Consider the following 27,068-nt stretch of genomic DNA (forward strand, 5'->3'; position numbering starts at 1 on the left):
CTTTTATCCAGTGTGGTTTACAAGGGAAAGTGTGTTTGTGCATATGATGTATACATGAAGAACAATACGTACAGAAGACGTCAGATGACATTTGAAGTCATTTGAACTGTGAAAGCATGTTACAATAACCAGTGACATTCTGAAATCAGACAAAATGTGACAATAATCAAAACAGACTGAAATTAGGGGAAGTATGACAATGATCAGAACACTGGTAACATAACTTTGCGAGAGTGGATAAATGAGCGCTACGATACCCTGAAAGAGTTATACAAAAAAAATTCTGTCGAGACTGAAATCACTCAAATGAATAGTCAGAAGAGGAGATCAATGCAACTAGATTTGCATAAATGTTAATATTTAATTTATATGCTTTCCTGGAGCAGTAGTTTTTTTTTTTTTTTCGTTTTCCTTTGTACTATTTTTCCATGTTGGAATGCACTGTGGCTTGCATGTCTAACTCTGTGAAGCAGTCCGTACAACAGCGTGTTTTATCTTTCAATGCTCTCTTACTGAAAATGTAATTAGAGCTTAAAGGTTCAGTGCAACCCTCTGTTACAGATAATTGGCAGATCAGTTGCTGATCCTCTATAAGGGGCATGTGTCCCTTTGGTAAGTGAATGCGAAAGGTTGTTTCGCAGCAGGGATCCCTGGCCATTAGTGGCTGTAAGCACAGTTTACGCAGTAAATTTAAGGTTACGGGATTACAGGCTGTGTCGAAGTGTGCTTATTTACTGACCGTTGGCCTGCCTGTTCATTGATCCGCGCTGCGGTGTCGGGACAGCGTTCTATGCCATGTTTTGCTCTGTGTTCGTGATTTATCTTTTTGAGTTTGTCCTTGCATTCAAGTGAGGAATACAGTTCAATGACTTCCCACAGTCAACCTAAAATTTCTTCTCCCCACTCTAGGTGTGTCTGAAAATTTTGCAGAAAAATGGAACATTTTCAGAAATTTGCATTACAAAGTGAAAGAGGGTTCTCGATATGCGCCTGAAAAAAAAGAAATGAGTCAACTAGGGTAAGTGCTGCAAATAATGTATGTCTGCATGTCTGTGGACAGCGGATGGGGGCACAAGTGACGATTATGAATTACCTTTCTGAAGAATGATAGAGCATATTAAAGGTCACACAAAGCAGACAGTCTCTTTTGCACCCAACGCTTTATGCTGCAGCTGCATCATTAGATGACTGTGAATGAATCTTTGGACTGTATTAGTTGCATTAGTACAGGTGGCAGTGTGGCATAGCAGTAAGGAGCACGGCTCATAACCGAAGGGTTGCTGGTTCAGTTCCCCGCTCGGCAATGGTGCTGTACTTTTAGGCAAGGTACATACCCCAGAATTGCCTGAATAAATATCTAGCTGTATAAATAGGCAACATGTACATTATTGGCATGTAGCAGATGCTCTTATCCAGAGCAACTTACATCAATTACAGGTTTTTGCAACGTTATCCATTTATACAGCTGGATATTTACTGAGGAAATTGTGGGTTAAGTACCTTTCCCATGGGTACAGCAGTAGTGCCCCAATGGGGAATCGAACTGGCAACCTTTCGGTTACGACTCCTGCTCCTTAACCACTATGCTACACTGCTGCCCCTGTAACCCATGCAAGCACCTCTGAATAAGAGTATCCACTAAATGACAATAATGTAATGTAGTGAGTGATTCGAATTAGTAACTCGCCAGTGGTCTATGGAGTAAGTTAGTGGGTTGTTGTCTGTGAGGAATGTGCGTCTCTGCTCATCCAGTGATACTGACATGGGCAGGTTTCTCAGAGCTGTGCATGAAGCTGGCTCAGCCCCCACTGTATAGCTGGGGGGGGGTCACCAGGGTGTGTTGAGTGCAGCATGCCTAACTGACAACTCAAAATTTAGTGTGTGAAATGAGGTGGGGGTGTAATAATGATGAAGATGGTGATAACAATGATGCATGCATTGCTGATGCATATCAAAGAGATAAAGGAACATAAAAAGATAATCAAATTACCCACCAGCAATATTATCAATGGACTGCTATTAAAGTTCATTTATACTTGGTAATAAAGTAAGCCTACCTGTATTTGAAGGCTTTTAGCTGAAAGGTCATGTAGACACACGTTAAACTGTGTCAGGCTTTATTTATTTATTTGTAGCAAAAAATCCAAAGTGGGCCATGGCTCAGCTTACCCATACAACGCTTTCCCTAGGGTTAATTTTCAGACACTTTCCACAGAGAAATGTTGGAATCCGATGTGATTGTCATTACTTCAGCTCCCTAGCTGTTGTTTTGGTGTTTCTCCCTGTCTGCCAGTGTCGTCCATGTGCTTTTGTTTACAGTGCCCATGTGTTCCTGCCCTGCCGCGCTCTGCGCCCTGTCCCCGCCCACCTGATTTCCTGACCGTCTCCACCTGCCTGCCTGCCCACCTGCATCCCATCTCCTCGTTAGCCCTGCCTTTGTGTGCCCTGCTTGTCTCTGTCTCGTTGGCAAGTGCCTACATGTTTCGTAACCTCCCGATTATTCGTTCGTGTTGTTCCTGTGCTGACTTTCGCCTGATTTCTGACTTCGTTCCTGCCCGCCGCCCTGCCTTGGTTGCCCTCTCTGCCCGCCTGCCCGGTTTGACCCAGCCTGTTCCCTGTTTCAATCCCTGCTGCTCGCTTGTTCTGCCTCGGACTGCCTTTCTGGTTTTGACCCTGCCTGTTCTGCCTTCACAAAACTGCCCTGCGATTTCCCATTCCAATAAAGTGTCTTTGAACCTGATTACGCCTGGTCTGCGTGCGAGTCCGTGCCTGTGCCCTGACAGTGATGAACATGTTGAATGGTGACGATGGATGATGAGTAAAAAGGGGTTGCAGGGGCTGGCAGAGACATTGTGGAAAAAATACAATGTGCTGACCGTTTGCCTAGCATGTTCCAGCATTTTCCCTAGCCTATAACATTGATCCTCATGTGTGTTTACAAATCAAAATCCTTTTCCCGAAAGCCACAAATTCATGCCAGGGACCTCCATCATGTTGTTTAGAAGAAATTTCACTACAAATAAGTGATGCATTATGACTGTCTGCCTATTTGCTCTTTCAGACAGATTGGATCAGATCATTTTTCACAAGGCCCTCTCAGGTGAATTTTGGGGTCGGCCAGTCACGGACCCTTTATACCCTACACCCACCCTCTTGGAAATTGCTTCAGTTAACAAAGTATAACTTCTGTCTTTATTAGAGTGTGGAGTTAGAAGAAGAAAAAAACATGACTTGTAGAACCTTGAAAATGTAATTACCAGCTGATCCCTAGATTGTCAGAAGGCATTAGCCGCAGATGATGGTGATGTCAAAAGTCACCTAGATGGAAGGAGATCAAAGCATGCTCCACAGATGGCTGGCTGAAGATCTAAGAGGCAGTGTATTTTAGACCTCATGCATATTGTTAATTTTGTTGTGTTTGCTTTCTGGAACAAAGCGGTTTGTGGTTTTTTTTTTTTCTTTTTTGGAGGGATTTTTTTTTTCCCTTTTTCGGTAGCTGCCAAATGGCTTTATCAACCAATTTCATGAGATAGAATTACACAGACAGAGAATATTAAGTGAAGGGATTCCAAAACAAAGAAAAAAAAAAAAAAACAGCACAGCCTCAGGGATGGAGCCTCACGGAATAGGTGATGAGCGCTCAGCCTCACCAGCTGTTGCAAACACAGTTAGAAGCCGTTGCAGCTTTCCCCATCTTATTCCATGGCACAAAACCACAAAACACAGAACCGGGAGCCCAGCTCAGATGTGGTGCCGTTCGCTCCAGCCATTGGACGGGCAGCACCGTGCTTCATGGGGGGGGTACAGAAAAAAAGGGGAGGGCATCAAATAACACCACAGTCAGCCAGCCCCTCCCCTCCTGTCTCATGCTGCTCTGTCATATTAAATCTGTCACCATTGTAGCAACAAACAAATTGCTGTGAATAGCTTTTTTTTCCCCTCATTGTTGTTGATGCTAGATCTCTTTTTGGTCCATGTTCTTGTTGATAAGGCATCTCTCTTTTTTCAGCTGGACAGTTCTTTCATCATATTGGTTTTGTCCTTAAACGGCACGAGGATACAATTCTCGCTACAGTGACTGGCAGAGATGTATGATTCTAAGAAAAACAGGGCAAAGTGTTCGAAATGTGCAGGGAACATCCTCACAAGAGACTCTCTAATTGCTGGTAATTTTAAATGATCCTCCTCCTCATTCCACATTTAAACAGACACAGGCAGCAGTTAGAATGAACCTTTTCCATATGGTAACCCTTTGCCTCTGAACCTAAAAGCTTCTCACCATAAATAATTGCAGTTCTTGACATTTTTATCTGGTTAGGTGCTGCACAGAATTAATACAGTTACATTAAGTACCGTGCATGTTTCAAATTATACATAAATACAACTGAAATACGATAACTATGTAGATGTTGTGTTTTGGAATATGATTTTTAATTCATAACACTGGTCAGGAACAATGATAAAAGGTTTTTTTTTTTAACTCCCTTAATCTACTGACACTGATAAGAGACAGGCTGGAATCAGCAGGACTATTTAACACAATGACCTCTGACTTGTTAGCAGCATTAGAGCGAACTTTTATAAACCTTATCTATTTCCTCCCTGCACAATTAAGTTATGCTGATGCCTAGTTTGTTCCTTCTCCCATGTCCTTTTCCTTCTCTTCCCCTTTTCCTCTCTTTTTCTCTCTCTTCTCTCGGTTTTCTCCTCCTTTTCTTCCCTCTGGGTTTTTCTCCCTCCTTTTCTGCAGCATTTCCATTTCTCCTCTCTTCTCCCCCTCCTTTATTCAGCCATTTATTCACCCCTTGTTTGTGCACGTCACCGTCCGGCCCTGTTCTTCCCCTGCTTTCAGGGACAGACACAGACCATGCAATGCATAATCTCTAACCTGAAACCGAAACTTACTCCTGCAAACAATTTCACTGCAATATCTGCAATTTTTTTTTTTTACAAACGGAAAACTATTACCTCAGAATTACATACCCCATTAGTTCCAATTACTTCGACAATACAGTAATGCTTAAACATCACAGATGAAGATTTGATGTTTGCATAATGTGCAGCCATCATTTAATGTGCAGACTAAGTTCACATATTCATACAGCACTCCAAAACAAGAGTAGATTAGTTGCATTGCAGCCAATTACTAATCCTTTGTCCTGGTTTGACAAAGAAATAGAGTACAATTTGATGTATTCTGTTTAAAGATTTTTTAATCCTCTGAGTGTTTGGAGTACAGACATCCTCCACACAGTGTCAACAAGCTTTTATCTGGCATTCACCAAAAGCTAAGGAATGGAAAGGAATTAAGTTCAGTTACTGCCACAAGCACCTATACACAAATGATGTATTTTACACATACACACACACACACACACACACACACAGATATATATATATATATTTTATTTTATTTTTCTTACATCAGCAACTCATTTTAATCTAACTCTTCACACCTTTTTCCCTTACAGAATTAGCTGGCAAAGCATGGCCGTCATCAAGACGTCAAAATATTTGTACAACTTTTTTTTTTTAGCACCGATTGTTATGAAAGTCTTCTTAAAAGCTTTAAATTCATGTCCCTGAAAGAGGAGGCTGCCTTATGAGCTCTCCTGTTTACACAAAGCACTTTTGTTCCTTTGTGTTGTAACTTCCCCTTTGCTTTCAGTCTATAAGAGCGTTGCATGTCCTACAAAACAGCGATCATCCACTTCCATAAAATGTGTCTTTTGAGTATTTTAACAAGAACTTCTTTTGCATTGTGTTGTCAGCCACTTTGCAATGCTTTTTAGAATCTAGTAAGTCGTGTGAAATACACGCACCTCACATTACCTTCCCCAAATTACAAGATTCTTATTGGCTTAGCAGTCAGGCAAAGCAATAATGAACATCCGAAAATGGGCTAAGCAAGGTGAAAAATCTTAATTTGCATAGTTTTTACGGGCCCACTTACAATGAAACAAGGAGAGCCTTTTTCTCTCTGTCACATTTTATGCTTGTTTTTGTAATTTTCAAGATTCAGCAGGCATCTCTTAATTCCATGAGATCCAAGACCTCATCCGTGACCAAAATTGCACCTTTATGTGATGCAAATAACGATTAAGGCTGCAATTGCAACAGACTTTCGAGTAAAAAAGAAAAAAAAAATTCAGCCAGAGACGACTCCCGTGAGAGAGGCATTGGCAGGCAATTAAAAAGCATGATTTTTGTCCTTTCGGTAAGAGATGGCGACTGCCAGCACTGTGGAATTTCTGGCCTTTCCCTCAAGTCCAGAGAACAGGAGAGCAGAGAGAAGATATCTTACACTCGCTGTGGCTACACGCTGGGACCATTTCCAATGTACTGATTCAAAACAGGACAGGGAAAAAACAAGGGTTCATCAGCACTGATTGGCTGTTTCTGTTGCTGTTCAGTGTCAAACCAAACAAACTGATACCTGAAAGGGTTTCATCCATCATGACCTGTGTTTCTTTGATGAATTCATTTCTTCTTGCAATCATAATAGGAATTTTAATGCAATTACAAATGCACACACCTTTAAAGCAGGCACCATAAGATACTTTAGTGGTAATCATTCAAAAAGGAGAAACAGCACAGGCAAATATGTGTACAAACTTCCACTTTAGACTTCCAATTTAGATGAATGAATGTAGTTCTAGTACACTGCTCTATTTCTTCAACAACATAAAATGTTGTGTAAATCAGTTCACAGCAGAATCATAAGCAACCCCATCAAATAACAAAACAAAAAGCATTCTTACACAACATCTTTTGTTAATGACAGAAATGGATGATTACAAATCAAGATTTGTAAAAAAAAAAAAAATAATAATTTTGAAAATCTCACATTTTGATTAAATTGCTAGTCAAAATTAAGACCAAAGTTTCATATTGGTGTGACTGAAGGGGTAACTAACTATCTGAATTTCGCAGCTCTCTTGGAAGGAAGATTAATTGCATGTCCACGAATTACAAATTTATGTACGCTGTAATGAGGTTAAACCCATCTGTGTTCTTTTGAACCTGTTGAAAGTATCCATCGTCTGAATAAAATTTCAGTAACATGAAAATGACATTCTATTCCGGGGTCTTCATCAGCCGAAGCAGCTGGGAATGGACATGGGTAATGACGTTAGGAATACACCTTGCTCCTCCTGGCTGATTAGCGCCGTCTGCATGACAGCCATTAAAAAACTTGGCACCAGTGGGTCTTCTCTGGAAGGATCACTGGAGTGTAGCAGCTAACAACCTCCAGTCTCAGACAGCTGATAGTACAAATGAGATTTAGTGGTGAAGCGAAAGGCCTGGAAGCGGCTCCAACATCTAGGAGCAGGTTGGTGGGGTTCAGTGGGAAGAATTGGCTCGTTGAGCCATCGGAAGTGACATGTCCTCTGGCAACAGGATGATGCTTCAGATAGTGTAACTAACGTACAACCTGGGAAAGAAGTGAGCAGCATTTACTGAAAGTTTTTATATGCACGCGCATACTTACGCATGCATGTACACACACACACACACACACACACATTGTGATCTGGATTCCCTCTTCTCTGCTAAAAAGAATTGTTTTAAATACTACTTTTACTTGCTGTTTTTAAGCATGTGTGTACACACTCACACACTCTCACACAAGTTATGATTCGAATTCCATCTTCCCTGTTGAAGACTTTTTAAATGCTGCCTTTAGTTGCAGTTTTTACACATATGCGCACACACACTGACATATATACAGACATGCGCACACACTGACACATACACAGACATGCACACACAGACATTATTCCATTTCCCCTGTCGAAAAGACTTATTTTAAACATTGCCGGAGATTAAAATAATACGTTACGGGGTCTATTTCCAAGCTGTGCCACGGTTTGTTTGCCACCGTTCCCTCAATTAAAGATGATGATAGTTCGCCCATTGTCGGGAAGACAGAGTTTGCTCACTCAAAATTACATGGACGTCACCGATGCCCGGGCTTTAATGGGGAAGAGCCCGCAGAGAGTGTGAGCGGAAAATCTATCCGCAGAGCTGAGAACAGGAGCACCTGCTGCCCCCCAGGCTGCTGAGGTGCGTGAATCCAAATGAGATGAAACTGTGGCCCCCGAAAAACAACAGGCAGAATTAAAAGCAGCTATCTCTCCGCTCCCCGTTACCCAGCTACCGAAACAGCAAGAAAAGGACGGATGAGGACACCGCGTTTACAATTCTTTTGGAAAATGAACACGGGTTTGAACCGTGTGCTTTGTTAAATTCACCTTTCAAAAGTAAAACGTTTTTCATTCAAACTCATTTCCCATATCTGGTGTAAGATAAGCAGGTGCAAACATGTAGTTTTCATACTTTCTGACAGTAGGCTAAAGAATTTTATTGGAAACTGATCTTACCTAAACTCACAGCGGTGCTTACTGATTTGTGATAATGGCATCCATAGCATCCACACTGCAGCTACTACTGCAATACTAATGTTGGAATACCAGGAGAGACAGGGGTAAGTTCATTCAGATAATGTCACCTATGATGAATAGAATTGGAAAAACACATCACCTGTTGTCACACACAAGGGAACATTGTAAAATGTGTTCACTGTTGTAGCTTTTTTGATATGATTTTAAAACAACATTGCCTTTGTTACCAGGGGCTGATTCAGACTTGAAAAGCACTCCTGTAAACTCCACTTGAATGCTTCCCCATGGCTTTACAACTTTTGTGTTGTCTGCTTATGAGTTGCTCTCTGAAGATCCCCAGCAAAAGTCCAGTATTCTAACTCAGCAAGCTGGATTGACCCATAATGGATCTGCAAGAAAACAGGATACCATCTTCTTTCAATCAATTTAAATAATACACTGTAATATTATAGCAGTTTCGCCATACTGACTATGGTGTCAAATTAACTCTAGATATTTCCCACAGATTTCTTGTCTGGTAAAGCTCTCATAGATTTGATTAATTTGATGCATTATGAGAGCAGTTTAACTAGCAATTTTCCCTCAGCATTCTGTGTGAGATTGAGAGCTGATTCTTGCAGGGCTGACAGTATAATTATTGCGCTGATACTTGCGTACATGTTACATTCCCCAGACAGAATGTGTGGTTCTTCTATGTACATATGGCTTAATGGAGTTCAATCATTTTCTGGTTTATGAGGGGCTGTCTAATGTATGCCTACTCTGAGACAACTCCACCTAGTCTCCACCCACCCACATCACCATGAGGAAGCAACTCACTCACTCACTGAAATGATATTCCTATATGAAGATGCAAGAGCTGTACATGTTTGGAAATATTTTTGACGTCAAAGAGGTAGACATGAAGCGATAATCACGTGTTTCTTTTAGGAACACATTACTTTTATGAATGCAAGGCCTAATGCCTTTTGCCACTCATTCCTCAAAGTGCGGCATTGATATTTATGATTTAATGTACTGTTACATAATGCATTATGTCAATGCATTATATCACTTGCAGCATAGTTTTCTCAGGTTAATGCCACAATTCATTATGTCTGTGGAGTTTATAATGCTGTATATATTCCTGACCCAACACATTGTGTGGACTGCCACAATGTATCATGCAAGCTATCATAAACCATACAAATGCATAAGTGAAACATTATAAAGCATTCTAAATGCTATATGATTAATGCACTGCGCTGTACAACATCAGGAAAATCAGGCCCTACCTATTCAAGCATACTGCACATGCTTGTCATCTCAAGACTGGACTACTGCAATGCTCTTTTGGCCGGCCTACCTGCACGCACTATTAAACTTCTGCAGTTAATACAGAACGCAGCGGCACGTCTGGTTTTCAACCAATCAAAAACGGCTCGTGTCACACCCCTCTTAGTCTCACTCCGGAGTTCAAGGCCATGATGCTCGCGTGCAGAGTGACCAACAAAACTGCACCTAAGCACCTGAACTCACTGCTGCAACCCTATGTTCCCTCCTGACTGCCACGTCTGCCATCGAACAGCGCCTGGTGGTCCCATCGCATTGTGTCGTTAAATCACTATCCAGGACTTTCCCCGCTATTGTCCCCCGGTGGTGGAATGAACTTCCACACCTCATCCATTCTGCTGAGTTCCTCTCTGTCTCCAAGAAACATCTGAAGACACAGCTCTTCCACTCTCACCTGAGCACCTGAAACACTACCCCATATAAAAAAAAATGGTAATGTAATGTAATGGTGTAGCTGTAATATTTTGATGTAATGATTTGATTGTAATGGTTTAAACATAATGGTTTGGTTGTTATGGCTTAACACACTCGCTAGCTTTACCTGCTAGTTGGTCCTCACCTGGCCAATCTTCTGAACTGTCATGCAGCACTTCTAATATTGTTAATTCTGTATGGTTTTTTGCTTGTGTTGTATTGTACCTCACTATACTAACACTCAGACCTTCCCTATTATGCTATAATCATCTAATTTCTGAAATCTGCAAATAGGAATGAAAACCAACAGATAGACTTAGAATAATAGAGTTGAAGTGGTTGAATGCTTTTTAAATATTTTATTTTGAGCCTATCAAATGGGGCTCATGTCTCTAGTGTTTTCAGTAAACTCCAGTAAGAGCTCATTTATCTCTGAAGTGTATAAATAGCTGTTCATTTTGATGTTTTCATGGTTAGCAATTCTAAAATGAACATATCTGCGTGTGGTGCATGAAGAGGATTTTAGTGTAGCATCACCAATTTACATAATTCACAGAAAACTCAGAAGACCCATGGGGCTTTTGCAGAGGCAACACAGGTTCACAGCTTTTGACAGAATGTATGGGACATCTGCTGTTTTTTCTCCCAGATGAATAAGATTTAAGAGTACATCCATGTATATGCAATTAATTGAAACTGCATTTAATGTTCTATGTGAATAAACCATACCTCTGACTCTCTCTTTAATCTATTTCCCATCCACTTCCTTGTTTTCTTCATTTATGAACTAAGTGACTCAGAAACTATCATTGCCTACAACGATTCTGTTGATTTCCTGCCTGTACCTGCTATTAGTAGTCTGTTGTCCTCATGTGATGTAAATCCTTACATAAAGAAGTGTTTTTTTTTATTACCTAGCCTCTAGCCATGAAGGCAGAGACCTGAACATCTCATGCTCTTTATTAGTGGTGGCAAGGTGATTTCCCTAATGATTTATGAAACTGTTCTCCCTGTAACAAAATGCTTATTTCTCATATGCGTGTTCTAGCTATTATTAAAGATGACAGCGGCCCTTCACTATGTCATTCATGATATAAACCTTATTTCGCACATTTATGGTTTGGTTAAATGTGTTTTTGGTTGAAAAAAAATGGGCCTATTTTGGGGTTGCATTTATTAGGTTGTGGTGTATAATAAATGTGATTTATGTGTGATTTATGCAGAAGGGGTTCTTGCAACTATACTTGCCACTAAATAACTACCACTCTGGCTACAGATTGGAACTGATGAAGTCAGCTGATGCCTTTTTCATGTTATCCCAATACACAGTTTTCCAGGATTCTCTTGACATTTTACATTTTACATTTTACTTAAACTTTTCTACAAAGCATATGAAAAATTGAATAAAATGGAAATTAAACAGAGAATAGCACACACATAATCCAGACGGAGGAGCAACTTTTGATGAGTCTATGGCAATGGACCGAAGGAACGTGAGACGCATTAAGGTAGCTGAAGTTCTATGAATAAGTCATTGTGTATGAAGATTACGGTTTCTCCAGAGACGTAGCTAAAATGAGCGAAGGTAGCCTTGTCTCTTTCTCTGTGTCATCCGAAAATTTTGCTTTCCACAGTGGGCTCCTTGAGGTGTCACATTTGAAATTCTAGATCAAAGGCCAGCACTTGAGATAAATGACAATTTCCCAAATTAACCACTTTTTTAACATTCCACTTTATGAAGTATTAATGTATTTTAGGAAAATGTAATAAATGATCCAGTAGAATTCTTAACTATGTTTCACTGAAACCCTTTGGAATGATGTGTGCGACAGCTTTACCTTTGGGAACTTTTATCAGATAATGTATGCTGCAAAAAAAAAACAAAAAAAAAAAACTTAATTTTCAAGTAATTGCGCATATAAAATAAAATAAAATTCCAGAAGCAAACATTATGTTCTCCCGGAACTAAATTCAAACAATAAGCTTTAATTTTCTTTTGTGATAATTAACCAAAAAACCAAGTAATGCAAAGAATATTAACAAGTATAAACTTACAGTAGTCAAAAGTTTGGACACACCTGATTAAGATAACGGAACATGCATTCAAAGACATTTTCATTTAACGACTCTTAAAATCCTTGAAATTTGTTTTAGACAAATATAGTGAAGTTGATGCCTATGTATGCATTTCTTTACAAATAAAACATGGTTTTGATGTGTTTGAAGCAACAGAAATGAAATTTTGCAGTGAACACAAAAGTGTTGCTTAGTTTTGATGTCTATTTACTATTATTATTTTATTCTGTCATGTGGAAAACAGCAAAAAATTAAGAAAAGTATGCCTAAACTTTTTACTTGCACTCTATGTCTTGGCACTATACATGTAAGTACAACTATACTGCTTTAAAGATTTAAAAGCTAGGTAGAACAGCCACCATATCTAGCTTAGCCACGCATACCAATGTGAATCACTCTCATGGAGAAAATATACTCTGCAAACTCAAACATGAATCAATCCAAGGTTCTGACTACAATTCAGAACCAGCATTGACATTTTGAAACGTCATTCAAAATGGTGCTTGTCCAACATAATTCCCAAAAAAGTAATTCCTATATGGAACAATAAGAAATACCTGCCATGCAAAACAATTTGTCAGATCCCCACCTGCTATCTAATAGCTATCAAAAAAGTTACATTTTTAGCATACACTTGTGTGCTTTTCAGACACAGCTCTGGCCAGGTTGTGAGGAAGACTGTTACAATAAAGTTAAAAATCAAATATATAATCAAATCAAATATAATAAAATATAATTAACCAACATCTGGCCTTTATTCTGTTTTAAAACTAAATGCAAGTGTTCCATTGCATATACAAGTTTTATTATTATTAATTTTGAATTTCTAGTCTCCTTTGACTGTAATATGAAAAACTCCATGTACTAACTGTGATTGGTCCTTGGTGATGAAAATATCTGCACAGTCTGATTATGATCAATGGTCTAAATATGAGAGTGAATTGAGATTAAAAACAAAGATTATGGCCAAAGCTCCCAAAATTGATGTAACTCACCTGTTTGGGTACAGACACATGTAATGCCAATACATACTGTATCTCCTACAGAATGTATTTTTTCAGACACCTACTGACAGCTTGATTTTTGTCAGAACTATCAAAACTAAACTATTTTCAGGTACAACATCTGTTTTGATGATTAATTTTTGGTTCTCCAACGCTGAAAGTTGAGAGCAAAATGCCTTCGTTGACAAACTGTAGATCATGCATGAATACTCAAATTCTCAAACTTTGAATGATGCATTTTTTTCCTCTTTCTAAGCCTTGGACATCCTGTCAGGGCCACTACAGGCTGGGCTGTCCCCTACACAGATGCTTGCTTTGGTTAGATAAGCCTTGGACAAGAGAATGGGGACTGTTCTTTTGGGACTACGAGTGTTGTTCAGATGGGCTGTTCAGAGATACACTTTCCTGCTGTTTTTTTTTTTTTTTTAATCTGACCCAGTGTGAAAGTAAGCAGCCGAACATGGTTTATCGGTATATTTTACAATCCAGTGTTTTTTTGTCTCTTGGTTTAGGGGGGGTTGATATGAAAAATAGCAACAAAAATATCATGTCGTTCTTGCTGAACTAAGTGGTGTCTCTCTCTCACTATGAGGATGATGAATTATTCAGCACGCTCTGAAATAAGCCTGTTTAGTTTCTTGCATCCTTAACTATAGAAACAGAAAGTTGTGCATGAAATAAAACAGAGATAGATTAGGCCCCATTCTGAAACTAGCAATAAACACAAAATTGCTTATTTTGATGCAAGGGTGGTAATTCAGCTGTATTTACACTGCCTAATCAAATTGAAAGGCTAATTTTTTCAAACAGAAAAACAACAAAAAATGCACACAAAGCACATTTCACTGTACAGTATATATCCCACAATATCTCACTATATCCCACAGTTGTCTTGCCTCTTAAGATCTAACCTCATCATATTTTCCCATCATAATTTTCAAAGTGCAGATGACCTTCTCTAGATGAGTCTGCTACCTCATTCAGATTAAAATACTAGATTGTAACCATTCAAGTCAGAATTGAGGCCCTTTCACAACAAATGCAAAGTGTTAATTTCAAGCTACTTGTCATGTTTCACACAAACATAACTTTGTGGACCTGCAGCAACTGACTGTTGCTCAAAACTGGTTTATGTCATCTACTTTGTGTGTGTGTGTGTGTGTGTGTGTGTGTCTGTCTAATATTATAATTATTGCATGCTAGATTATGGTTTTTTCTGGGGCTTAGAAATTAGAATTTAATTCGGTTATGCTTGCTGTTCCATTCTGACAAGCAATGGAAACAGGCGGCTGAGAGGTGTGAAGATGGATATTCCTATCTGGAATGTAAGGATGCAAACCTGCCACTGGCTAGAAAGCCTGCTTAGAGTACAAAGTTTCGACTCAGCTTGGAGGGAATCCAACAGCTTTTTAGATGGCCTGCATTCAGAATTCATACAATAATCAATAGGGCTTCTACTTCCATTACTCTGCTTCCTTTTCCTCTGGGAAACGGGTTTAATTTAAGAGAGCATTAATTATGATATTGCTTTTACAGCCTTGCTTGTCCATGGCTTTGGAACCACAGCTGCAATAAATGCTAGCTGTATCAGGGTTTCTTCAGGTAAAACTTAATGTCCTCTGTTGTATGAATGGGAGATCAACAGTTATTGTTTAACTGGGAGGAAATCATAACCATTACTTTGGTAAAAATAGGTTTCTCACATTGCTGTAAAAAGAAGGGAGAGGCATATGTTTTCAATTATCCTGGAACCACAGCTGAACTTTTGGTCCCTCACAAAAACAAAAGAACTTGACATGAATCATTGCTGAGTGTACAATGCGCATCTGGGAGTGAAGTTTGTTACTGCAGAGCATAAGAATGACCACATTCACCCTCATGGGTTATAAATACTGTCACTAAAGAGAATCATAGTGTGACTGATTAAATGTTAAAAATGTCCATCTAAAACATGACATTGCGGTTTATGTATGATATTGAAGGGATCACTCAACGTGCAAACCGTGGAGTATTGGAAGCATCCTTGAAACAATAGCCATTTTAGCCATTTTAAACCAGTTTTGCATAATTTTGTTTCTTTCAGTTTTGTCTGAGATAATACACATTGAAAAATTGGTTTCACAAATCTCCTATCTTGAAATACGGGAGCAACAATAACAGATGGTCTCTGTCTCTTTTTGGCAATGGAGACTGCTCTGTAGAAGGTCTTGATGAAATCATGAACAACTCAAGAATCCCTGCTTCTGCAACTAGAGTCAGACTGTCCCTTTCTTCTGATATTTGGAAGAGGCAGGAATCAGAGAATCTAGGAAGCTACATCAGTGGTTCCATGTTGTTCCATGTTGTTGAGTGGCTTACGTGGGTCATTTTTTTTTTTTTTAACATGATATCCTTTTATATAGTTGGATATTTACTGAGGCAATTGTGGGTTAAGCACCTGGCCCAAGGGCAGAAAACCATTTTCCAGCATGGAATTAAACCAGCAACCTTTTGGTTACAAGCCCTGCTCCTTACTATTATTCTAAGATTAATATTATGCTAGGAATATGAATCAATGGTTGTGTTTTGTGTAGTAGTGTTCTAGCTACCAGATAGTTAAAGGCAGTATAAACTCTGGAAGAGAGAAGTCCTGCAGGGCAGATACATGCAGAGAGAAAAATTAAGATAATCACTGAGTTTAGACTCAAAGTTAAATCAGTTTTCCTTTCATTTCTGGGTCCATTTCAGTATGCAATTACAGTAGCATTATGACTGCAAAAAGACCTTGTAGTAAAGTAATTGCATTAGCGTGTGAGTCATTATTTGTTGTGTGTTTTTGCATATTGGTTAATTTGTACTTGTAAAATATGGTGTATGCAGTTGAAGATCTCCTGAAAGGTACATTTTTAGCTTGCACTTGTGTGCTTTTCAAACACAGTTCTGGCCAAGTTTTGTGTTTTTTTTTTCCCATTTCTTGTGTCAGGAAAATGGTTACAATAAAGTCAAAAATATTAATGCAGATAAAGTTACTTTTAAAGCACCAGGATGTTAGGAGGCCTACTGGTGGATTAATCAACATTTGGTCTTAATTTTGTTTTAAAACTGAATGCAAAATGCCGAGTCAAAGATAAGGCTTATTGTTGACATAATTCAGGACTTAGAAACAGAACAAGGAACACCTATTGGGTCAAAACGTCAAGATAAGAAAAGTCCCCCCACCCCATCCTATCCAGTCAAAACTGTTCATAATTACTTTTGTTCAAGCTTTTCAGTTTATTAATTTTAAATCCCTGAGCTGAGCCACTGTATGTGAGACTATGTGAAGCACATGCTGAATTTTTCAGCTTTTTATGTAGATGTTCATAATGGACATATTTATTAACAGACTAAGTTATGCTTCCAGTCTCCAAATCCTCCTGCCGTACAGGCTGTGAACTTGGTACTGGTGTGGGTGGGTAAATAAAGTTCTCAGAAAAAGTGAATGAATCATTGAGGAGAGTGTCATTGTGCGCAGACAGAGTGTACAGGCAGGAGTTCTTTTAATCCAGTTTGCTGCCACTCAGTTCCAAGAACCGACTGATGCAAATGCATTATTTTTGGGAGTGCAATTCAGCTGGGGGAAACTGTCAATCTACGTGAATTTGTTCAGCATAGAGACATTCAATCACTCCCGTTGAAGCGCTAAAAAAGGAGATTTCATTCATTAACTATACACATTTTGTGTTAACATAGCAAGCATACTATTAATGTAGTAGGTCAATTTGACCATCTGGGCATGACAGTATTAGTGCATGATATGCACAACATCTTTCATTCTACAAAATTTTCATTTTATAAAACCTGTTTTATTTACCATGTAGTTCTGGATTGCTCTATCTTCTTCTCTGCATGAGACAGAGAGATGGTGTCCATTACATGGGACTCAGATGTTTAGAAGTTAATGTTATAACTTTCTGTTTACACAGAGGTTAAAAGGTTTTTAGGGTGTATATTCTTTTCATTTATTTTGCAGTCCATTTGTAAATGTCCTGAAACCAGGCTGCATTCTTATTTTTATATATCTGTTTTTATAGCCAAAATCACTGTTGTTTCCACAGGGATTGCTCAGAATCTACAATTGAGTCCAGACCAGCCCATATGCTTGTCTGGCTAGCCTGCAGTGTCTTTATTTAAGTTCAGTGGTCCGCAAACTAAAGGACTCTTTGCTTGGAGCTACAGTACCTACAGAACATCTGTTTAGTGAACAGGCTGCCGTCTACTGCTTTGGGGAAAATGTAATATTAGGAAAATTCATTTATGAATGACAAAAGGTGAAGCCAATGATCCTTATCAAAAATGGCATATACCAGCATGGCAGTGGTAGGCCATCACAGAAACCTCCAAAGATTCTGAATCTGTATGCATTTGTGTACAAGCGAGGCTACATTCCATCACAAAGGCACCGATGATTTATGAGATATATACAGAGAGACAAAAGAGGAAAAACTGTTAAATATGTGCATTTCTCAACACACAGCAATGCATATTGGTTCTTTCCTTATTTTTTTTACCCCTGCTGTGTTTATTTTGATAAGAGAAAAATGTAATTAATGGCTGTCTGGTCAAGCCTCCGTTCCCACTGGTTGTCTGTTGTTTGAAAACTACAATAACAGATATGTTCTCGCTTGTAATGGCAACAAAAGATTGGGGATAAACAGCAAATGCGTTTTTTTTTTTTTTTTTCAGATGAGATTAATTTTGGCTTGTAGCAATATTAATCAAGCCTCCTCAGTGATAAATATGCCCTTTTTTATTTTGGAATGTGCAAAACATAATAAATGGGTTTGCATTTGGTGAATCAAAACAAAACAAAGAGTGTAATGCTCTCATTGTAAAATATGGGAACGCTTTTGATTATCTCCTGATCTCCTTCTGTTAGCTGAAACAGATGATGTGAGCAAAAGAGAACAATTGCTTTTCTGATAACCTAAAATGGAATCTGTAAAAAAGAAATAGATAAAAGATGTATTCACAAACATATTCATGTTACACATGTCCCATGTTAAAATACAGGACATTTTGGTCCTTTCCAGATTGATATACATATAACACTGACAGCAGTATGGAGTGATAGCAGAGAAGGTCAAATGTACAGAAATATAAAATGTGTAATTTAATTTAGTACATATGAACAGGACATGGAGCACCTTTGTATGGGTGGGGTGGCCTTTTTGGTTTGGTTTTGTTTTTTGTAGTGTCATTTTACTTCAGTGGTCATTTTTGTTTCCAGAGTTACCTGAGACAGCATACCAAAATCTTGATGCTGTGTAACTTTTGACAATGTCAGCCCAAAGAATAATTGTATAAAATTGCATTATGATCTTAAATGGCTGGATTCATATTATTGAGTTTGATCCGATTCCTCAGCCTGTTCAGGTAGATTAAATTAGTCCATGAAAGTTAGGTGTCACAGATGGATGAGTGAATCAGTGCAGAATGGTAGAATGGTGACCAAACCCAGTGATGAATCCTTCAGCTCTGCATTGTCCCCAGTGAGAAAAAGGTGATGCTGACACAGGAAAACTACCTCCACTGTTGTCAACTGAACAAAACACAGTAGGAATGCCCATTACCCCTGCTGTCTGCTGTCCATCATAGCTTCCTGTGCATTCCTTTCAGCAATATGCTAGCCACATTTTAGCCTGCTGGCTATCTTCATTAGCTTAAAATTCGGTTTTAATTTCCATCACCTCCTGGGGCAGTACAATAATTAAAACTACATCTGCAGTATGTGAATGAACCAGATAAAGCTTCTTAATAAAATGCCAATGTGAACGAATGACAAACCAATCACCTTCTGATGCCACACGCCGGGCCCACTGTGAGAGAACGAGTCTCGGCAGCTTCTGAGCAAACTGAGCACGCAGTAACTCAGCACTGATCGCCGCGATTCAATTTTTTGGAAAGGAACTCTGAGCTGTTACGATGTTCAATCACAGATTGTTTAAAAAGTATTAAAAACTGCAAGCATTCATCACAGCACTCATACCCAGTACTTCTAATCTACAAGATAACGAGGTGTCACTTCACTCTGCTGCAGTGCATTTAAAGTCCTCCCAGCAGCAGGGTGCTGTTGTTTTCACATGAGCATACAGCTGCCTGGGTATTTCGCTAATGCTGAGTTTCAGTGTTCTGTAGTGCCCGGCTTAAGCTGGCAAACACCGGCCTGTGAGCAGCCCAGAGTCATTAATGACAGCAGAGGGTTACAAACGGCAGAGCCTCACTTTCAGCACAGACCGGAGCTGTCCAGTACTGAAATGCACTTCCCGCTGCACTCTCTCTCACCTCTTTATGCAGCTAAACTGATCCGCACTACAGGTGATTGGAGCAGCCTCCATAAAAGGAATATCCAGACAGCAGCCTGTTAGAGGGGTCTGAGTGGAGCTAGCCAGCCACATCGCACATGCTGACACTCTTTTATTCTTTCTTCTCTTGGTCTCTCTCTCTCTCTCTCTCTCTTTCTCTCTCTCTGTCTTTGCCCATGCATATATTAAATGCAAGCACAAACCAATGTAAGCAAAGGTGTCATTAAATGCAAATTATAGCTCTATATGTACAAATATATTGCTCAAGCACATTTGAATCATTAGCCATTTTAATTGTGCATTACCTTTTTTTTCCTCTATTGTTAACGTAGAGGTGGGTTGTAATTACTGCACATCAGTAATTATCTAATGTGATATCAGTTTACCCTAGGGTTGCAGCCATTTCAGTTACGGATTTATTAAAGTCTTCTTTTTAATTTTAAGAGATTCAGGGTCAAATACAGCATCACATTTAGGGGTGAAAACTGAATTATCCAAATCTGATAGACTTCACTGGTTAACCACCTTTTTGTGAATCATTAAAGGTATCCTTTAAATGATTGCTGAAACAGATGATGCTGAGAACTCCTTGAGCCAAGTATAGGTTAATAGATCAATTAATAGATAATTAAGTACATCTGGGGATTTGAGACTCCCAGCCAATTCAGCTGTAGATGCAGATGACAACCAGACCCACACCAAATCAATTTCAGCATTCAATCTTTTAAGATGGCGTCAAGTATTATTCAATACATAAATGATATGGATGTCTTGGACCTATTTCCAGTACTTATCCACCTAATATGATTTGTTTCAGTCAGTGCAATTTAGAAGTGTTAATGCGCTGATCTGGGAAGTTTAAACAACTTAACATGAGATATCTTTTTTTTTTTCCTCCAGAGGAATACTAAAATGACTCAGAAGAACTATCCTTGTCACAAATGCTGACCTCTGCAATTTAAAGGACAATGGAATTCAGAGGTGTAAAAGACCTCCTTTCTTTGAGGGTGTCAAGTGCTGTCACACTAATGCTCTGATTATTTTACTCGTCAAAAGACGATGTTTCAGACAGAAAATGAATAAGCCTGTTGGAAGTATTTTGACGCCGTCGCACCAAACAGAGTAACCATGATAGAAAACAAATGAAATATATGAGTCGAAAAGATTTCTTTCGGAAACCCGAGTTGAACATGCTTATTTATCCAGGTAATGGCGTGTGTAACTGAGAACACATGATGTCTATAGAATTCAATTTCCCTCGTCTAATTGCACTATTTGGCTAGCGTAATGACATTTCAGCAGGTCGATGTTAAGTTGTTTTAGTTTAAGTCTTAAAATAGCGCGCTTATGGATGGTGATGACATTTAATTATCTAATTGCGGCAATACCGAAACAACTGTAATTTTGACACAACGCCGAGAAACACCTATAGAATCGTCTCTCAAGCAGATGCTATCCTGGCTCCTCGTGTATAGCTCCCTCTCTCTCGCTCTGTCTCTGTCTGCCTCTCTCTCTCCCTCTCTCACTTTCTCTCTCTCTCACTCTCACTTTCTTACTGGTGCAGCTTCGGCGCCTTGGCTTTAATTCTGCGCCTTCCCGTGTAGCGGTTCATTTGGTGAAATTCTTCAACGTGAATTGTTTGGCTGAAAAGCACTTTTCCGACAACCAAGACAGCTGCGACGAAGCTGATAACCTCGCAATTTAGGTGTTTTCTGTTTCCCCAGTTATTATACATATACATTAAAAAAGCAAAGCTCGAAGGAAATTCCACACGAATCTTAACCTGCGATGGAGACGAGGGCTGCATTGTGCCCAGGCTTGTTTTTAGCTCTGTGGACCTGGCTTTTGATCTGTTCTCAAATTCCGGCAGTGGCTGAGGGAGCGATAACCTGCGCATCGTGCCCATCGCCAGTTAAACTAAAGCTGGAGGAATTACCGCAGGGACGGCGCATGAACCCGGCAGAGAAGATGACATTTCCTGAACAGGTCCGTAAAGAATCTCACCTATCAGCAGACCTTAAGATGGGAGTACCAGACGGTCCCGTGGCAGTTAAGAATGTGGCAGAGGATGCGAAGGAATTGGGTGAAGATTTGAGAGCGGATGGAGTTTATACCAAAGTGTCACTTGATCGTTCACCACAGGCTACTGAAACCGAAGAACTACTCACCCTTCGGCAAAATGAGGAAGAGGGGGGGATTGTAGGGAATTCGAGCGACGAAGTTACTCAAGGTGCGTCTAATATTGTACACAATGACCTCAAAGACGTAAAGTTTGCGAGGGTGAAGCGAAGTGAACTAGAACTGTCCGAAACGACAAAAGGCGTAAAACCCAGCAACCATCCTCTGGACGGAGCGCTGATGGGAGACGGAAAGAGCGCTGGTATCGCGCTGGACGGGCTCAGAATGAGGTCCGAATTTAACTGGAACAGGGATGATGACCGAGCGATAAGCCCCAGGAAAGAGGAGCCCAAACTAATCAGCACCACTTTCGCCTTGTCTGGGGATTCCGCTCACAACCAGGCGATGGTGCACTGGTCTGGACACAACAGCAGCGTAAGTTCTTTGCGTTCTAGTTCATGCGAATTTCGGCACAACAACTAAAATATCAACGTCGCCCAGGTGTGTCTAGATACTGAAATACCCATTTGATGTGTAATTTCACACGCGGTTAAACTGCAGAACTAAACGCCCAAGATGTGCTTACATGTGTATTGCGTACCTTTTCACAACTGTAACAGGTGCACATATTCGGTTGTGGTCCATATCCCATAAAATCTGATTTCACCTTAGTGGAATTACTAGAAAACATCAGTTTCCTCTTGGTGTTATTTTTCTGCATCTGCACAATAGATTTTTTTTTTTTGACAAATTATCCAGATACGCACTCGCAACGCTTTGCTGCAGCTGCCGCGCTCCCCTCTATACGAAATACGCAACGGAAGAAACACCGCACAGATGCTGTTTATAATGCAATTGTCCAAGAGAATTGAAAAAAGGCTCAAACAGTTCTTTCAGCCAGATGGAATTTGCAATGTGTGCTTGCGCCGTAATGATGGTGCATGATTAAAGAAAATAATAATACGCTTGATATAATACGTTTGAATACACGTGAGAATGAATTTATTAAAAGCCATCACATTGAAGAATGCCCATAAAGTATAAGTTATCGTGAAAGGTAAATAGTACGTTTTAACGGCAAAACCCTTTCAACAGTATACATTTTATACTGGAATTTACAGTGCTGCATGTGGTGTTGATTTGTGGGTTTTCAATTAAGTGCATATTTTAACATAAAGAGAAAGTATTCTGCTCACCTGTGTGTGTGTGCGCGCGAGCGCGCGTGAGTGACAGAATGAGAGAGTGAGAGAGACAGAGACAGAGACAGAGAGAAGGAGAGAGAGAGATTGAGAGTGTTGGGGGGGGGGGGGGGGGGGGGGAGGGGAGTGGCAGTAGGCTACTGGTATATAAAAGGGGAAATGATAGCTCAATAGCTAAATATTTTCAGAGCCTCGATAGCTGTCTTTTCCCAGTGTTACCTAAGTTTCTGTATGCTGTCTGTATAGAGAAACTTTATATTTATTGCTGGTGATGGTACTTGAGGTTTCTAATGATGGTGGGGTGCTAAAGATGTTGTGCCTGCAGGTTCTTTCCCCCAGAAATGTGAATCTTTTGGTGGGACCCTCTTCTCAAATTATTATGCAACAGTTTCCTCAAAGTGACTACAATTGGTGATTATTTGAAAAGGGTTTGGTTGCAAAAATATTCTTGTGGAATGGAATAATTTAATGTGGCAAGCATTTAAGTTCACATTGCTCAGTAGTGGTGGGTGTTAAATATTTTATGCCTTAGTCTCCAGAAAGCCTAACTATAAATATATAATTTTTTTTTATAGGCATATATTGGTATGAAACTTTAGATCTGCTGCTTAATACATGTAAAATATGTGACATTTCTGTACGCCTGTGTTTAGATGTTGATACTTGAGAAAATGCTAAAATTCCTGAGGCACTGTATTTGACTTGATTCACATATTTATTTCATTTATTTCATTCATAGAATTTGCATCATATTGAGTAGAAAGGGTATCAGTGACAAAAATGTCTGCATTTAATGACCTTTATGAGGCTCACATTCCCACACCTAGATGGAAAGAAGTTGTTGGATGAATTTTTTTCTCAGTCAACGAACCAATCAAACACTTGGTGGTGTTGTAATGGCGACAGGTGGGTGTTGTCTATCTGTAGTCTCTTGTGTTTGTTTGTAATTTGTTTGTGCATACACAACTGCTTGTGCCACTATGCTGTGTGCAATATGTGTTCTTAATGCTATGTCTGTGCTATCATGTATCTGTGGTTTAACAAGTCAACATGCCACAAATGAGGTTCCTGTGGGAAAAAACAAAGTTCTGTTCTATTCTATTTAATATAGCATACTTCACAAATACATTTTTCGCACTGCCTTAAAGGTACAGGATAAGTATACAGTTGCATGATATACCAACAAGTTACATGATTTGATAATAAGGCAGTTTCAAATTTTCCTTTGAGAGGGCAAAAGCCGACTGGCCCCCTGAGAGCAAGTTAAGGCTTCCCATGGCAAGGAAAAAGCGATTCCTTTTTGGCTGGTTTCAGTTAAGAAACCACAAGGGAACCAACGGTCTGTAGATTGAACATTTCCTGTGGGTCATCTGGAGAGTTGTGCATGATGTTCTAGCTTAGAAAGCATGTTATATTCAGGAGAAACACATTGAAGCAGGCTGGGTTGATCAGGTCAAGTTGATCAAGTCTCTGGGGTTAAAGAGGTGGGATGGTCAGGTCTACGGTGAGTCTGCAAGGGGATACGTAAGGTCATTGATGGGTACGTGAAGAAGTCTGGTATGTTCTAGGGAGGAAGTGATCTCGTTTATGTTCCTGAGATGGAGACAGGATGAAGGAGAGGCATTAGAAATTGTACACTTCAAGTAAGAAATTAAATAAAAGAACAATAATGTGATTATGTTAGATGAAGATTTTAATGTATTGTTATAGGGATGGGAATGATGACATCTCAGATGAAGGGAAAAGCAAGATGTCAGGAAATCTATATGAGGGAGGGACAGACCAGCTCCACTTGGGTGTGCTTTACTGATCATTCCCCAGATTCAGACACAAACATAACAGATATATCTGCTGCAGACTGGCCTGCTTGAAGTATATCCTACCCTGATCTGTATACATATGTCAGCATCAAGTCAGCCAGCTTGACATAAAGCTCTCTGGTTTCAAGAAAAGACCTCAGTGTAAGCAAGGTGAAAAAGTTCTTACTTTTCAATATTGTCATACATCACCATATTAATAGAATATTAATATCTCATCTTGAATCTAACAGGGAGCCAGGATTCACTGCGCTAGTGAGAGAACAGCACCACTGTTCTGTTGAAACTGAGGTGGCTCTGAACTACAGTTTGAGCTACTCGACAGAAGACATTGCAGTAGTCTAGCCTAAAACTGACATGCTATAGTGAAGTTGAAGGGAGTTTGTATTAAATGTTTGCATTTCAAACCAGGGCAAATGAAGCATTTACTGAGAATTAAATCTGCCCATTCAACCCCAAATAATACGTTTCAACTTGTAATAAAAAATGCTTGCTGAAATTTTTCATAAATAACTATTTGCTGTGTGCCGTTTGCTATGTAATTTATTTGTGGAGCCTGTTATTTCATTGTAAACCCTCATTGTGCACATGGTAGTTTCCATAAAACACTCACCATGTGATTCTGCCTGTCTGTTAGAAAGCAAGTTTGTTTATTTTTGAATGCTTTATCAAGTGGCAAATCCATTCCCATGGAGATGATCTGAATTATGGAGGACTGAATTGTATGTGCCCAAAACACAAGAGCAAAAAAGGTTAGAAATAAAAGTATGTTTTGTGCATTTAATTATGTATGCATTTTTTGTTAAATCATTAATATGTGCAATTGTTTGTTCATTCATTGCCATTTGATAACAGGCTAATGAGTTCCATAAATCAGAAGCCCAGTGGGTGATATCAGGCCCCAGTGCTGAATGGAAGCAGTGCTTGTTTGTATTTGATAAAACTAAAAAATGCTACTCGGTTATTGTTAGCCATTTTGCTAAAGATAGCAGAATTTATTAATGCAATTAAGAGGGACAACATAGAACATTTGCTGTTCAAATGTATAGCTGAGATGTGTCTCTAGGTTATGATTTATTTCAAGTTTCATAAACTGATCAATCTTACAAGAAGACTGTCACTCTGCTTTGTGATGACGAAGATATGTGATGTTGTTAGGTATGTCGTATATGGAGGCTCTGGTTGACTGACCGATATTGCCAACCATTTCCAAGAAAACCGTAGAATGAATGGAGAAGAATGGTGTTGATATGTGATAATGGGGAGGAAAAAACGTAACTGCAATAAAAATAACTAGCTAGCTATGGTATATCCAGTAATTATGTTTCTTTGTGTTATGTGTTTGTTGTCATGATAATCATGATTGCCTTTTAACTCTGCACACTGGCAGTACCTTTGGACATGGGTTTTATTTTTTTTCTCCAGTTCTTACAGACATAATACCATAATGCATGATTCCACTTAGCCATGGAAACCTATTATGCCATTTCAAAAACGGTGACAGCAATTAACATGCATGTTTAAGTTTGTCATTTATTTTTGAAAATTGGCCATTATTTGTGTGAATAGAATTTTGCATTAACCCCAAACATGAATCACTTGCCATAAAAGGAGGTCTCCATAGAAACATCTTGACTACCCAGGAATTTTCCACAGCCCAGTTCTGTACAGTTCAGAAGCTGAATGTGCTATTTATTTTGTTTTACTCTTTTTTTTTGCTGTATTCAAGTGAGTTCATTTCTGGAAATTGTACCATGTTTTGTTGTTTATATCCTGTGGATTGTTGCAGATTGGCAGGTCTTTATGCCTTCCTTAATGACTAGGGACTGTTGTTAACCCTTGAGGCACAAGACTGAAGCCGCCCTTTTGAGTTTCTGTTCCCTGGCAGAAAAATGGTTTTTACCTCTTTTCTTCTACTCTCCTGATGGAATGCTTTGTCTTCATTGGAATGACCCAGCCTCTGACTGTGATTAATCAAGTACATCTAGGTACTGTGCTGGATCCTGAAGTCCTTTATTTAACTACGGTCAAGTCTTAGAACAGACTGCTCTGCAGACCTCGTGCTGGATAGCCTAGAACTACTTTTTTTCACATAATGTTTTTGGCGCTCTTACCAATGATGCCCTATTGTTGAGACAGGTGTGGGGGAGAGGGGTGGGGGTGGTGACAAGCTACTTTGCAGCCACATGAACTGGTCAGATGTGAGACTGTGAAATATGAATGCTCTGCAAAATGATCAGTCCTATATGATTTCAAGATTTTTTTTGCCCCACTTTCAGATTAATACATTTATATTGATTATCATTTAAGGAAAGCATACATGACGTGCATACACATTTTGCTCTATTATACTAGCCTAGAGTCTAGAGTCAAACTAGAG

General features: G+C 39.3%; 1 protein-coding gene across 1 annotated transcript in view; it reads left to right on the top strand.

The window, feature by feature from the left end:
* Positions 1-21,516: 21,516 nt before the first annotated feature.
* Positions 21,517-27,068, top strand: part of LOC118789779 (VPS10 domain-containing receptor SorCS3-like) — a 116,801-nt gene continuing 111,249 nt past the window's right edge. Inside the window, exon 1 of the mRNA XM_036546385.1 lies at positions 21,517-22,107. Coding sequence (XP_036402278.1) covers positions 21,523-22,107 — 585 coding nt within the window. The 5' untranslated portion in view covers positions 21,517-21,522. The remainder of the gene's footprint in view (positions 22,108-27,068) is intronic.

This window comes from Megalops cyprinoides, chromosome 15 (genome assembly GCF_013368585.1).
Source record: "Megalops cyprinoides isolate fMegCyp1 chromosome 15, fMegCyp1.pri, whole genome shotgun sequence".
NCBI lineage: Eukaryota > Metazoa > Chordata > Actinopteri > Elopiformes > Megalopidae > Megalops > Megalops cyprinoides.